The sequence below is a fragment of the Macadamia integrifolia genome, unplaced genomic scaffold (genome assembly GCF_013358625.1).
Source record: "Macadamia integrifolia cultivar HAES 741 unplaced genomic scaffold, SCU_Mint_v3 scaffold2395, whole genome shotgun sequence".
NCBI classification, from domain to species: Eukaryota; Viridiplantae; Streptophyta; class Magnoliopsida; order Proteales; family Proteaceae; genus Macadamia; species Macadamia integrifolia.
The window spans coordinates 45,279-58,844 of NW_024868687.1; the positions used below are offsets into that span (position 1 = coordinate 45,279).

General features: G+C 40.1%; 2 protein-coding genes across 2 annotated transcripts; both read right to left on the minus strand.

The window, feature by feature from the left end:
• Positions 1-8,361: 8,361 nt before the first annotated feature.
• On the minus strand, positions 8,362-9,448 carry LOC122066444. Its single transcript, XM_042630244.1, has 2 exons — positions 9,153-9,448; positions 8,362-9,062 (listed from the first exon to the last, which is right to left on the minus strand). The coding sequence occupies exons 1-2, from the start codon at positions 9,405-9,407 to the stop codon at positions 8,478-8,480; spliced, it is 840 nt and encodes a 279-aa protein (XP_042486178.1). The 5' UTR covers positions 9,408-9,448; the 3' UTR covers positions 8,362-8,477.
• A 1,352-nt stretch (positions 9,449-10,800) lies between these two features.
• Positions 10,801-11,773, minus strand: LOC122066447 (the record flags this gene model as incomplete). Its single annotated transcript, XM_042630248.1, has 3 exons — positions 10,801-10,838; positions 11,129-11,196; positions 11,271-11,773. Coding segments are annotated over 3 exons (609 nt in total), but the record flags the coding sequence as incomplete, so codon positions are not given.
• Between the last annotated feature and the right edge of the window lie 1,793 nt (positions 11,774-13,566).

The window sequence follows — 13,566 nt, forward strand, 5'->3', positions numbered from 1 at the left end:
TGGATGTAATAGGACCAACAAGGCTACCTTGATAGGATCTATATGTGCAAGGTACGTGATCCTTTTGATGGTGACTTCCTTGCCCATTACTCATGACTACACACTAGGTTAAGCAATTGGCCATGGGGTGGTGGAACCATGAGTGATTGTGTGCCAAAGTGTAATGTAGAGTAACCATCATTCGATCTTAGAATGCCATAAAGTACTTAGACCTCCCCAAGGGTGCGGACACAAATACAGACATCCTCGCCATTTGATGATGCATTCGATCACATAATGTTATAAAGTGCACGGACCTCCCCTAGGGTGCTGGCACAAATACAGCATCCTTGCTGTTTGACGATATCTTTCATTCTTGTATAGGAAGTGGGTATCATTTGCTCTCAGAGTACTCTCCATGACATGCACTGACCTCCCCGAGGGAGCGGGCATGACAGGGAGTCCCTCGCCAAATGATTTCACTTTGAGCATGATGCATGATGCAGTTAGTGAATACAATTACAAACATGGGGTTAGCCAAACATGTTTTTAAACAAATGTGGTGGAAAATGTTCTTGCATTTAAAAGTATCATCTAGTATTGGAAGGTTGAAAATTATCCCTAGTGGAGTTGCCACTGTGAGGCTTACGGCAGGAGATGGACCGAGATTGTCTCCCTTCCCTTGGGGGGAAAGGACTTGCATCCTGACCTCTCTCCTCTCTCCTTCTCTTTCATATGAGGGGAGGGGTTCATGTCATGTGTGCTTTGCTTACGGCCCCGCACCACTGTATTTCCGCTTGGAGATATGTGGAGGCCTATTTTGTAAGAGTGTAAAATTCATCATTTGAGACTGGGATTTGATGATGGTCCAATTCAGGGATTAGGATCATACAAAGGGGATTTGGAGTCACCACCTAGGGTTATGGGCCTAGGACCCAGGGATGGGCCGGATTCCTGAGAAAAGGGCCCAAAATTTGGTATGGTTCAGAGATTTAGGATAAGTGTCAGGTTACAGAGTTGGGAAGGTGTTAGGCACCCAATCTGCCCGATTCAACCGGTCTTCTTGCTAGATGCTTGAGAACAAACATTTTCCACAATTATTACTATTCCACATGTATGACTAAGTTATAACACATATATACATTAATTGAATTCAAACTACTATATACACTAAAACAAGGTTTGTATAAAGTCTACATTATGACAAGTTGGTTGAGAAATTATACCTGAACTTAACCCCTGTTTCAGGTCAAGAGGGGTGGGCCCCTAATTAGTACTAGCTCGGACTATCTTTCAGATTCTCCTGGCTCAGGGGAAGATGGTCTTGACCTCCAATTTCCTTTCTTGAGAGATGCTGATTGTGTTGGTATTCGGACAGCATTCCGGCTAGGAACGATTACTTTCAGATTGGGATTTGGACAGAGCTTCGGCTAGGGAAGGCTATTTCTAGATTTAGGATGAGGTGGTACTCTGACAGAGCTTTCGTTGGGGATAGGCTAAGGGAGGGCTAGGATGAGGTGGCACTCCAGCAAAGCATCGGCTAGGGATGGCTATTTCTGGAAAGATTCCAGGGACACTTGGACAGGGGTTCGGTTAGGAACGACTATGTCTAAAAAGAAACGGGCTAACCTAAAAATGGATTGAAGAACTCCAAAGTCCTGAAGAACACTTTGAAGATCCGAATAAAGTTTCAGCTCTTAACAAAGATCTCTTCGTAGACCTAAAGAACCTCAAAAGGGGGGGTTTCTATCTTAGGAACGCTCAAGAACACCAAGAACACTCAAGGGAGGTGGCTCAAGAACATACTTTTTTTGGATAAAAACTAGATCTAACTAAGAATTTTGATTGAAGATCTTCAAGATCCCTAAGAACGCTTCGAAGATCCGAATGAGTTTTTAGATCTTGACGAAGATTGCTCTGAAAATCAGAAGAAAATCAAGAGGGGGAGGGGGGGAAAATTTCACTATGAAAGAGTGAAGGGGGATTCTGGTCTATTCAAATCAAAGGAGGGGGGTATTTATAGTTTTCTGGGTTTAAGGGGAGGAGAGAGAATTCCTTTAACCATTGGACAAAAGGGGGTTTTGGATTAAAATAGGTAAAAATGGTTTTTTAACCAATAAAAAAAAGGGGGTTTTGGATTTAAATGGGTAAAAATGGTTTTTTAACCAATGGACAAAATGGGGGTTTTTCAAAAAAATGGGAGGAGAGAAATTTTAGCCAAAAAAGGGGTTTCTAAAAAAATGGGAGGAGAGAGAAATTTTAGCCAATGGGGGCAAAAAGTGGGTTTTGCACTAATAGGAGGTTACGGCGTAGGGTATACCAATGGAACTCAAATCCTGGCCGTCGATGGCGGCACACAAGGTTGGGTTGAAAATGCAAGGGGTATGACCGGCACGGATGCACAGGAGGGTAGGCAATGTGTATGGGCTGGGTAGGCACAATGCATGGGTGGGCAGCAGTTGTGCATGGGCTGGGCAGCAGCTGTGCACAGGTTGGGCAGTAGCTATGCATAGGCTGGGCAGCAGTTGTGCGTATGTTGCAATAGGCAGGGGGCGGGCCATGCTGTGCAGAGGCGTGGGCCATGCTGTGCAGGGGTGCAAGCCATGCTATGCAGGGGCGCATGCCATACTGTGTGCGGGCACAGGCCATACTGTGTGGGGGCGTGGGCCATGCTGTGCCGGGGTGCGAGCCATACTGGTAAGGCCGCAGGGCTGTGCCCTCGGGGGCATAGGCCAGTAGGCCAATGGGTAGGGGCTGGGCTATGTTGGCAAGGCCATGTGTAGCATGGTAAGGGGGCTTGGCTTGGCTGGGCTATGTGCATGTGCTGCAGCCCATGGGCAGCAAGCACGCGCCGCAGCCAAAGGCAGTAAGCACGCATGCAGTTAAGGGTTTTTTCAGTGACAATTACAAGAGATCCGTTGGTTCAATTTTGACATGCCATATATCATCAAAATTGTATTCTTGAGCACTATCCATCCGTATGGTCATCTTGACGAGATTCCTTCATATATAAAAAGCCAAATTTGGCCTCCTTCTCTCCCGTGTGGGGATTTTCAGGGTTTCAGGTCCGGGAGTGTTTCTGGGTTTTCTGGGATAGGTATGGGATGAATTTTAGGATGTTTGAGGTAGGTAGAGGATTTTTCCAGGTTTCCAGCGGGACTGTCCATGTGCGCGGCATATGTACGAGAAAGCATGATTTTCTGGGGATGATCGTAGGAGATCCGTCGATCCAATTTTGACATGTAATATATTGTCAAAATCGTTTTTCTGAGCACTATCCATCCATACAGTCATCTTGACTAGATCCTTTCATATATAAAAAGTCAAAATTAGACCCTCCCCTCTCTCGCGTGGGGATTTCCAGGGTTTTGGGTAGGGGAATATTTCCATCAGCATCTCTGTTGGTCGGAAGTCGAAAGTCGCGTCCAAGATCCATATTTCATCATAGCCGAAGGAGGGTGACAAAATTGGGTGTCTACACCAAGCAGGGCCTTCCAATTTCCATAATCAAGGTCAACTTGGACCCCAAAGTCCTCCTTTTGCACAACAACACTTTTCCCAAAATACATTTCCTAGGCCAAATGTTGGACCTTAGGCTAGATTCCCTAGGCCCCCTCTCCTATCATCTTATCAGCAACCCTCTGGGTTTATCAACACTAGAGAGACAAGTAGATTGAGTGATTTGGAAAAGAATATAACACTTTTCATGACAAGCCATCAAAATCTTACATGAAAACTCACCCAAGTTGTCTTAATTTTGCTTGAGAGGGAGATAGGAACATTGCCTAATCAACCAGAGCTTATCCCTAGGCGTCAGCCTGTTAGTTCACAAGCACCCACCAATGCATCACTAAATGTGGTATAAGGTTTGACCCAATAAGGGCCGTCCAACCAATGTCATGCTATTTATGCCCTTAGGAGTGGCCGAGAAAACCAACAGAGTGTTCCTAAATCTTCTCCATCTATTACTCCTATTAACTCTCATTCTGTTGAGGACACAAGTGTGGCTCTTGTTCCAAGTTCATCTGATGAACCTAAAGCAACTAAGATGACTTGGTTGAGGAAACCAAACATGATTCTTCTAAAACAGAGGAAAACCCTAACAGTCCTTATGTTCCCCCTATCCCCTTTCCTAATCGATTGGTAAACAATAAGAAGACTACTTCCATGGACAAGATTTTAGAAGTTTTCAAAAATATAGAAGTGAACATCCCTCTTTTGGATTCCATATCCCAGATCCCGCCTATACAAAGGTCCTAAAAGATTTGCATACTCACAAACATATTTGGATTGTGCCCAAAAAGGCGTTCTTGGCAGGTAACATTAGTTTCATAATTACTCGGCCTATAACAGCCAAGCATAATGATTCAAGGAACCCTACCATAGCTTATGTCATAGGCAATACCTACATTGAGCATATCTTACTTAACCTTGGCACAAGTGTGAATCTTTTGCCTTACCATGTGTACAAGCAACTAGGATTGCAAGAATTGAAAGCCCCTGGAATTAATCTTTAGTTGGCAGATAGATCTGCTAAGATTCTTAAAGGTATGGTTGAGGATGTCTGATGAGCACATTTATGTGTGAAACCTTAGGTAGTAAAGCATGCATTTTACATACTTTGAATGGAGCTACCTTGGGTTTTACTCTCTTTTTGTAGGTTTTGTATTTTCAAGGCCTTAAGGCCTATCGAGCACCATATCTTCAATTTTACACGTAAAAAGGTCCCATTTCTTTATAGGTGTACAAAGAGGATAAAATTCTGAGTAAGATGGACATGTTGCATTAAAAGTACACATTCGTTTGGACAACCGTACACATGATTATTCTTTTTGAATCAGAAAAAGAATAATGGACCATAACTGAACCGAGATGCAGAACCAACCCATCTGTAGCTGTCCTAGGGGTCTAAGGAATATTCTAAGATGCCAACAAGGATGGAGGGATTCTCTCTCCTTCCCCTTGTGTGATTTACACTCTCTCTCCTATCTTTTAGGAGATTTTGTTGAAAATTATTCCCACTCACTTAAAGACAAGGGGCATAGATGGAATTTCCTCATAAATTAGAATATTGTCCAAATCCTTCAAGCAAAGAATATAAAATTGTCCAAGAGAGGTGGCTGCCCAGGTTTGAAGAAAAAAATAAAAAAAAAGAGAAAAAAAAGGGAATAAAAGTTTCCTATTTTCTCTCCCTTTTTCTCCTAATTCCTATTTTCCACCTCATCACCCAAATTGTCCAAGCTCCTTTTATTTCCTATCTTCTCTCTTTTCTCTCCTATTTTCTACCTCATCAAAAAGAAATAAAAAAAAAAAATCTCCAAAAATAGGAAACTCCCCAACCAATCCTTTTCTTTCCTTTTCTCCCCTATTTTCTCTCCTTTTTCTCTTCTCTCTTCCCTCCACCTCACCACAAAATCGTCCAAGGGGATCCACCCTTGGACATCCTCCTCTCTCCCCTATTCCTTATAAAAGGGAGTCAACCAAACCCTAAAGGGGTGTCCCACTTTTCCTCTCTTCTTTTAGTTTTTTTTGTTGTGCTCTCTTTTTCTCTTTAATACTTTGTCTTAGTTTTTTATGCAAACACTTTTGTAATTTTTTTTATTAATGCAAGCCTTTTATTTTATTGTTCAAGTTATTCAAAGGTGTAATAATTTTAATTTCTAGTTCTAGGATTAGTTCTAGTTGACAAGAACAAGCTGTGGAGCATCTCTTTCAAGTTCAGTTTTTCTCTTCTAGATTTGTCTTCTCTAGTCCTAGCAATTTCAGATTTGATTTAGGCTCCGTTTGGTATCGTTTCTGTTCCAGAAACTCCGTTTCGTGTCAGAAACGGAAATTTCAGTTTCTGTGTCAAAACGCCGTTTTTAAACGATTTAAAGCTGTTTGGTGAATCTGTTTCTAGAACAGTTTCAGAACGCAGAAACGACATTTCTGCCGTTTGGTAATGCTTGTTTCAGAAACAGTTTTTTTTTTTTACTTTTCTTTTAAACCAATAATTACAAAAATAACATTAAAATAATATAAGCATATAAATTTTTTTGGGACAATAAAATATTACACACCAATGAAAAAAACATGGTTTCCAAAGGATGAATAAAATACAGTATTAACAATGCCTTGTGCAAGTTAACTATTACATAATTCCCCAAATTTTCACTTTTTTTCTAAGTCTAAAGACTTGAATGCATGGAGGATGTCTTTCATCTTATTTGTTTGGTCCTCTAATCCTTTAAGTGTCCCTTCCAGATATCCTTTCATGTACTCGTTTGAAACGGAAAGTGGTCTGGATGATGTTGATGTTGAGCTTGAGCTTTCTGAACATAATGTATGTTGTATGGTAGAGATATGTGTTTCATCTTTCAACCATACAAACATACCACATCCACGGTTATCAGCCTATATCAAATAATAGATGTGATTAGGGTCGTTGAAATTTAACATCGAATTAAACAAAAATCATAAATTACCTATAGGTATAGGTCAATAGTAGAAATAAATTACCCCAGTTGAATTTGGGCAACATAGAAAATACTGTCCCTTGTTTGGACCTTTCGTCGCAGTTCGTACTTTGCATTGACCTTTACCACATCTACATAGATGTAGTTGGTCCACCAACATGAAAAAATTACATGAATCTTCACACTTGAAAAATATAGCATCCTTTGGTTGTATATTTACCACAACTCTTCCCACAAATTTCACATATATGAGTGGGGGCATAGAAGAAGTCATCTGTAACAGAAATTTATTTATCAAAAAAGTTAATATAGCATCCAAATATATGACATTCATAATAATATATCAACTTGTACCACATATATAAATGTACCATAAAACAAGTACTACGTGGGTTGAAACATCAATTTAGGTTTTCAGTTTTGCCAAAATAGTTATCGGTTTTAGTTTTCAACTAGTTCTGGCATCCTTTGCTGTCTAGCCATTGCATTTGTAATTCTTAGCCTAGTGGCATTCATCTCTTTTGCCCGATTTCGTTGACGTGATTGTATTGTAGAATGATCAACGAAATCTTCATGTGGTGGATTCAAGTCATCTTCTGCAACTTTTAAATCATCGCTCATCCCCACGAATTATGCGTCAGTAATATGCTCTTCTCGAATATGCCAGTACGATTGATGCCTGAGTTTCCACTGGGAACTGATGCATTAGCCTTAAAATTTTAAATTTGTTCTTCAATACCCCAAATGTGCGTTCAATAACATTCCGAAGTGATGAATGTCTATAATTGAACAACTCTTTCGCTGTTCTTGGGGATCTTCTACGACCTTTATAGTCCGGTAGATGGTATCTCTCACCTCGAAATGGTGTCAAAAATCCAGATTGGCTAGCATACCCAGAGTCGACAACATAATACTTTCCTACAGACAAAAAATAATATATATTATTACGTATACACTCAAATGAAAATCTAATATATTAGTATAAAGTTAATACCTGGAGGTGGATGAGGAAAACTCAATCGAGGATCACTTCTTGCCTGTTCAAGTACTCGACAATCGTTTGCACTACCTTCCCATCCCGCATACACATATGTGAATCGCATGTCAAATGAACATGCACACATCACATTTTGAGTTGTGATCCCCTTCCGATTCCTATATCGAATTTGATCCTCTCTTGGAACTACCGCATGGATGTGAGTACCATCTATGGCGCCAATACAATGCTGACAGATATTGACAATTAAATGGCCAGTACATATAAGAATATAAACATTCATATATTTAATTACAGACATGTATCATATTAACATATTTACCTTGAAAAAAGGGTAGTATTTCGGGTTCTGTGCAATCTCTATCGATATCATATTGACGTCTGGCGGTCTGATTTTTTCCTTTGCCAGGCGTTGCATTGCAATCAAGACAACATTGAATGTTTGACTAACTGTTTCTCCTGAGTGGTTGAAATGATTTTGGGTGTCCCTATTACTTGAACCCTTCCCAACAATCCATAGAAACATTCCAAGCTGTTCATCCACTCGGATGTTGGTCGTATCTTTCAACCACCCCCTATGTCTAACATAGTCACATAGGTTAAGGAAGACATGACGTTCCATCCTAAACTCTTCATAGCATCTATTGGCATGCCCATTCAATACCTCATGCATCATGACAGCACCTGGAAATACACTATCCCGACATGGTTCTCGAATATATACAGCCTCACACAGTAATTCCATTCCCATGTGAGTGACCATATTTTCTTCATCACTAGAAGTTTCACATAATGCATTTGACATAACTGCAATAAATAAACAATTACTACACAATTGGAAACAAATATCTGTTAAACATAACAAGCTGACACATCATCTCAACCCAAACCACATGTTCAACATTACACACATCAATAAAAGAAAAAAAACACGAAAGAAATAAAAGCCAAATCATGCAATGTATCTCCAGAAGTAAAATTACACACACCAAATGTAGAGTCTTGAATCCAAAATTATCAAAAGTAGCATTCAAACACAACATCAACTACTCCAACGCATCTAAAAGCCAAATCCTCTTCGCAGGCTCTGCACAGACAAACAACTCCCTCCAACTAGGATCAGTACATATACGACTGGTGGCCTTCAAATATATCTCCTTTGATATATCCGGTATGGAGGATATCACCGCCTCACATGCACTCACACTGAAATCTCGAGGACAAGATGCACCTACCCCACCACGAACAGGAGATGTTACAGAACTACTGGATGCTTTTTCAATTTTCATGGATAAATACTGCCCATACAAGTCCTTCACGTGTCTATCTCCCTTATTGGCGCTCTTTTTTCTTCGTCCCGTAGGTGTCCTATCAAGACTTCGTTTTGTGGTGGTCTGAGTTGGAGTATGAGTATCCTCATGAAAGGGGTCATTCATGCTTATATGCACCGGGGTACTGGGGGAGTGAGAGAATTGCTCAATATCAACTGTATTAACAGCTTCGATGTCATCCAAATCTTGAGCACTGTCAACCCCTAAGTTACCTGTAGCATATGCATCCCCAAATACCATGCTCAAATCTGGCCAATTGTTTAGTCCATACTTCTTGTATTTCAACCAACCTGGATTTGCCTGCATAAGCAGTAATTGTATCACGTATATGTACTACTCATTGTAATCTAATTTTTAAATAATTCAACTAGCTAGTGAAATCTAGGGTACCTGTATTGCCCTATCCCATACGGACTCATCATCAACTGTGACTGCTTTTGTCATTGAGTTCCACCCAAATCCAGTTGTGTCAAGCAGTCTCTTGAACTGTTGATACTCTTGTTTCAACTTGTTCATCTTATTGCGTAACTGTTCTCTCCCGACTGGACGATTTAAAGCCTGTTGAAATTGCTTTGTAATGTTCTCCCATCCAGTTTTGTTAAATGAATTACCGGATTTGTGACCATTTTTTACAGCTTCTTTCATTGCTTCAATGAGAACAGTGGTCTCAAATTCTGACCACTTAATGGCAGGGATACTACTTCCAGACATAATAGCTAGGCATTATAAGTTAATGTAAAAGTTAGCATACTGTGACAAAAAAAAAAGGTTGAACACTAAAAAAATAAATAACAACGATTATCTTGGAGAGAGATAATGGAAAGACCAATAAAACCAAGCAAGGTAACAAAGAAATCAAGCATAGGCAAAATAACAAAGATATCAATTATAGGAAAATAACAAAGATATCAAGCATAGGAAAATAATAAAGAAGCTAGCTTCCATTGCCTGATGTTTTGCAGTGAGTCGGGGCGTTTGCAAAACAATAATATGCTAATGGTCTATCCTTTATGATGCATATAGTTGTAAATATAGAGCTGCTTAACTGGCTTTCTATTTATGCTGATGTTCACAGGTATGGGATTGACTTGGCTCAGGGAGTTCTAGAATTGCATTCGAAACGGACACTTATTTTAAATCTTAAGACCTTCAACTTCCTTCTTAATGAGAACAACCAAGCAATGCTGGGTGATTTTGGGATTCCTTATCTACTGCTTGGGATTCCATTGGCAAGTTCAGATATGGATTTTAGACAGATTCATGGGGGTTTGGATGCAGCATCGTGGAGATGTTGACTGGAACTCAACCCTGGTGTGGGAGATCAGTGGAGGAAATTTATAACTTAGTTGTGTCCAAGCATGAGAAGCCACAGATTTTGGGTGGATTCAATGTTGTTCTACTGGTCTGACAATTAATTCTAGATTGTCAAACTTTTCATTACTAGTAGAGATTTTAACCCTTCCAATTCTTTTTTGTTAAAGTCTGTCATTGATGGAAAACTGTCTTTCAGTTCATTCAGTCAATGAGCATGAATTGATCACTATGCTGGTTTGGCTCAGGTTGGGGACAACCCTTGTCCTAATTTAGGGAAACTATCAAATTTTATCCTATGAAACTCCAGACTCAACCTTGGGAGTCAAACAATAGTAATTGAATTAACTCTATCTGGTTAAGTAGGATAAGGCAATATTATGCTTGGATTGCATGGTGTACAGAAGTAACTCAAAAGATTGTGCATTAGAACATTAGAACAGAACTCTGCATTTCACTAGGAAAAAAACCACCAGCATAGTTAACACACATGCACTCACAAAAGGTTGATAGATTCAAAGCACACTAGATTTATTATATGAGGAACAAGGCTTTAGGGGAAGGCTGCGTAGGTCAAGCAAACTAAAAGTTGTGGCAACTCCAAAGACTAATAAGCCCCCAGACTGAGCTCCCTAAACGACAAACCCTGCTAGAAGTGCACAACCTGACCACTAAAAAGCCTCCATTGACAAGACCTCAGGTACCCAACAAAACCAGGCAACCTTTCTCATGACACCTTCAAACTGGAAGGGCCAAACACTACAACTGCAATCAGTTAGTGAAGTCTTGCATTAACATTGATATAAAAACTCAGTTTATGGGAACGAAAAGTGATAGCTGTGGATTTCTGTGTTTGTTTTCTCTTGGTATTATTGAGTTGTTTGTGAATTTAATTTATGGTTATTATCTCAGAGAGTCGGTTTTTATGGATACTGGAAAATTTTGATTTTACTTTGGTGCTTATTGTCATAAAGAAGAAGAAGAGGTTGAATAGAAGAAGAAAAGAAGAGATGAAGAAGAAGAACGAGAAGAAGGAGAAGAGGCGCAAAAGTTACCTGAGATCTTGGGTTCGGAAGGGGTCATGAGCTGAGTTCGCACTTCTCTCCTCTCTGCTCTCCTCTCTCTGTCACGGAATGTCGGGAACTAATGTTAGAGGAAGAAGAAGAACGAGAAGAAGGAGATCTAATATAAAGTTACCTGAGATGGGTTTTTCGGAAGGTCTCTTGGAACAAGCTGGATTCGCCGACTGTCGGGAACGAAGGTTGGAGGAAGAAGACGAACGAGAAGAATGGAGACCTGAGATGGGTTTTTCGGAAGGAGGGAAGTGGGTTCTGGCTTCTCTCCTCGCTGATCTCCTCTCTCTGTCGCCGACCGTCGGGAACGGAGGTTGGAGGAAGATGAAGAACGAGATCACTTCTTGCCTGAGATGGGTTTTTCGGAAGTTCAGATATGGGTTCTGGCGGGTTCTCCTCGCTGATCTCCTCTCTCTGTCGCGGAAATTCCAGAAACTCCGTTTGGAGGAAGAAGAAGAACGAGAAGAATGCTTGCCTGAGATGGGTTTTTCGGAAGTTCAGATATGGGTTCTGGCTTCTCTCCTCGCTGATCTCCTCTCTCTGTCGCCGACCGTCAGGAACGAAGGTTGGAGGAAGAAGAAGAACGAGAGCTGAGACGGTTTTGGCTTCTCTCCACTGCTCTCCTCTCTATGTCGCGGACTGTCGGGAATGATTGTTTCAACAGATTTATTTTGAAACGAAACCCACTGACAGAACAGGGAGCGGGGTGTTTCGTCAAAACCCAGATTTTTCGTTTTTTATGTACTTTGAGTTTCAAAAAAATCGGAACGGAGCTTTACACTACCAAACGGTTTTTTGCGTTTTTTGGTTCTATTAACACTCAAAAACGCTAGAAACGTTTTTTATGAACACTACCAAACGGCCTCTTAATCCCAACCCTAAGGATTGGTCCCTTAGGCTCATTGATGCCTTGTGGGCCCATCGAACTGCATTCAAGACCGACCTTAGTCAGTCTCCCTACCGTCTGGTGTATGGGAAAGCATGTCTCTTGCCAGTTGAATTGGAGCATAAGGCCTTTTAGGCAATTAAGAAGCTCAACTTTGATTTTTCTGATGCTGATATTCAGCGTAGGCTCCAACTATCTGAGTTGGAGAAACTTAGGAATGATGCCTATGAAAGTTCTAGGATTTACAAGGAAAAGACCAAAGCCTTCCATGATAAGCACATTCTGCACAAATCTTTTACAAATAATGATAAGGTCTTATTGTACAACTCTCGATTACATCTTTTCCCTTGTAAGCTTAGATTCCGATGGGATGGCCCATTTATTATCCATAATTTATATCCCCATAGGACTGTTAAGATTCTGAATCCAGGAATAGGAGTAATTTCGAAGGTTAATGGTCAACGTTTAAAACCTTTTCTCGAGTTTCCTACTGCTACTAGTGAAGAGGTCATAGATCTCCATGAACCTTTTTACACTAATGACTAAAATTTAACCAGGTATGACCCCCTTACATTGTATTTTCTTTTAATTCTTTCTATGTATTGAGGACATTGCATGACTTAAGTATGGGGGAGGAAAATCAGTTTTTTTTTTGTTCTTTTTGTTTTTTTTTTTCTCTTTTTATGTTTTTCTTTTGATTTTGAGCTTGCTAAGGATGAAATCCTACTTTGGATTTTGGTTAATGATCATACCATTCGGTTGCTTGATGTATGAATGTAAAATTTTTTTATTAAGGTACCCATCTTGAACACACAAAAACCCTGTTAAGAAAAAAGAAACAAGCCTGTGTCTTGAGATGAGACTCTCTTTTGAAAAATAAGAATCCCTTGTTTTACGGTGTTTGACTATATGTAAGTCTGTGGGTTCCTTGTACTCTTGATTTGGAGTTGAGACCTTCTTTTTAATTTGGCATGAGTTGACATATACGCAATTTTAAATGAAGTGTGAAAAGTGATATAAATGAAAAGTATGAGTTGATTTCCTTAGAACTAGACAGGGAATTACACCTCAGGAAGCGTGGTGTCTTGATTGAAATTCCTAGGGAAGAAACTTTTGAAAGAACTCTAGCATCACTGTCTATGTGGGCATATGCAAAAAGCGAAGCTACATAGTAACTTGGGTGTCTGGTGTTTGCTCCACCATGTCATTCAGGCCGACAGTACATAAGATAGAGTTGTTATGAAAAAAAAAAAGGGAAAGAAAATCACACAGCAAGAAAGTATGTGTAAATGTCATCAATGTCTTGTTAACATGTTTGGTAAAAAACACTCCAACGCCTTAGTCCTTGGTTCCCCATTACTTCACAAGTTGTCTTGCCTTAAGATAAGGATGTTTTGGACGAGATAATGTGAGTTCCAAATTAAAGAAATATGTTTGTGCTTGAAATTGATATGGGATAATAAAAATTCAAGTGTGGGGGTCCCATATCAAGTGTAAGATGGATTATCTTTGCTCCCAATAAATATGGCCCTTA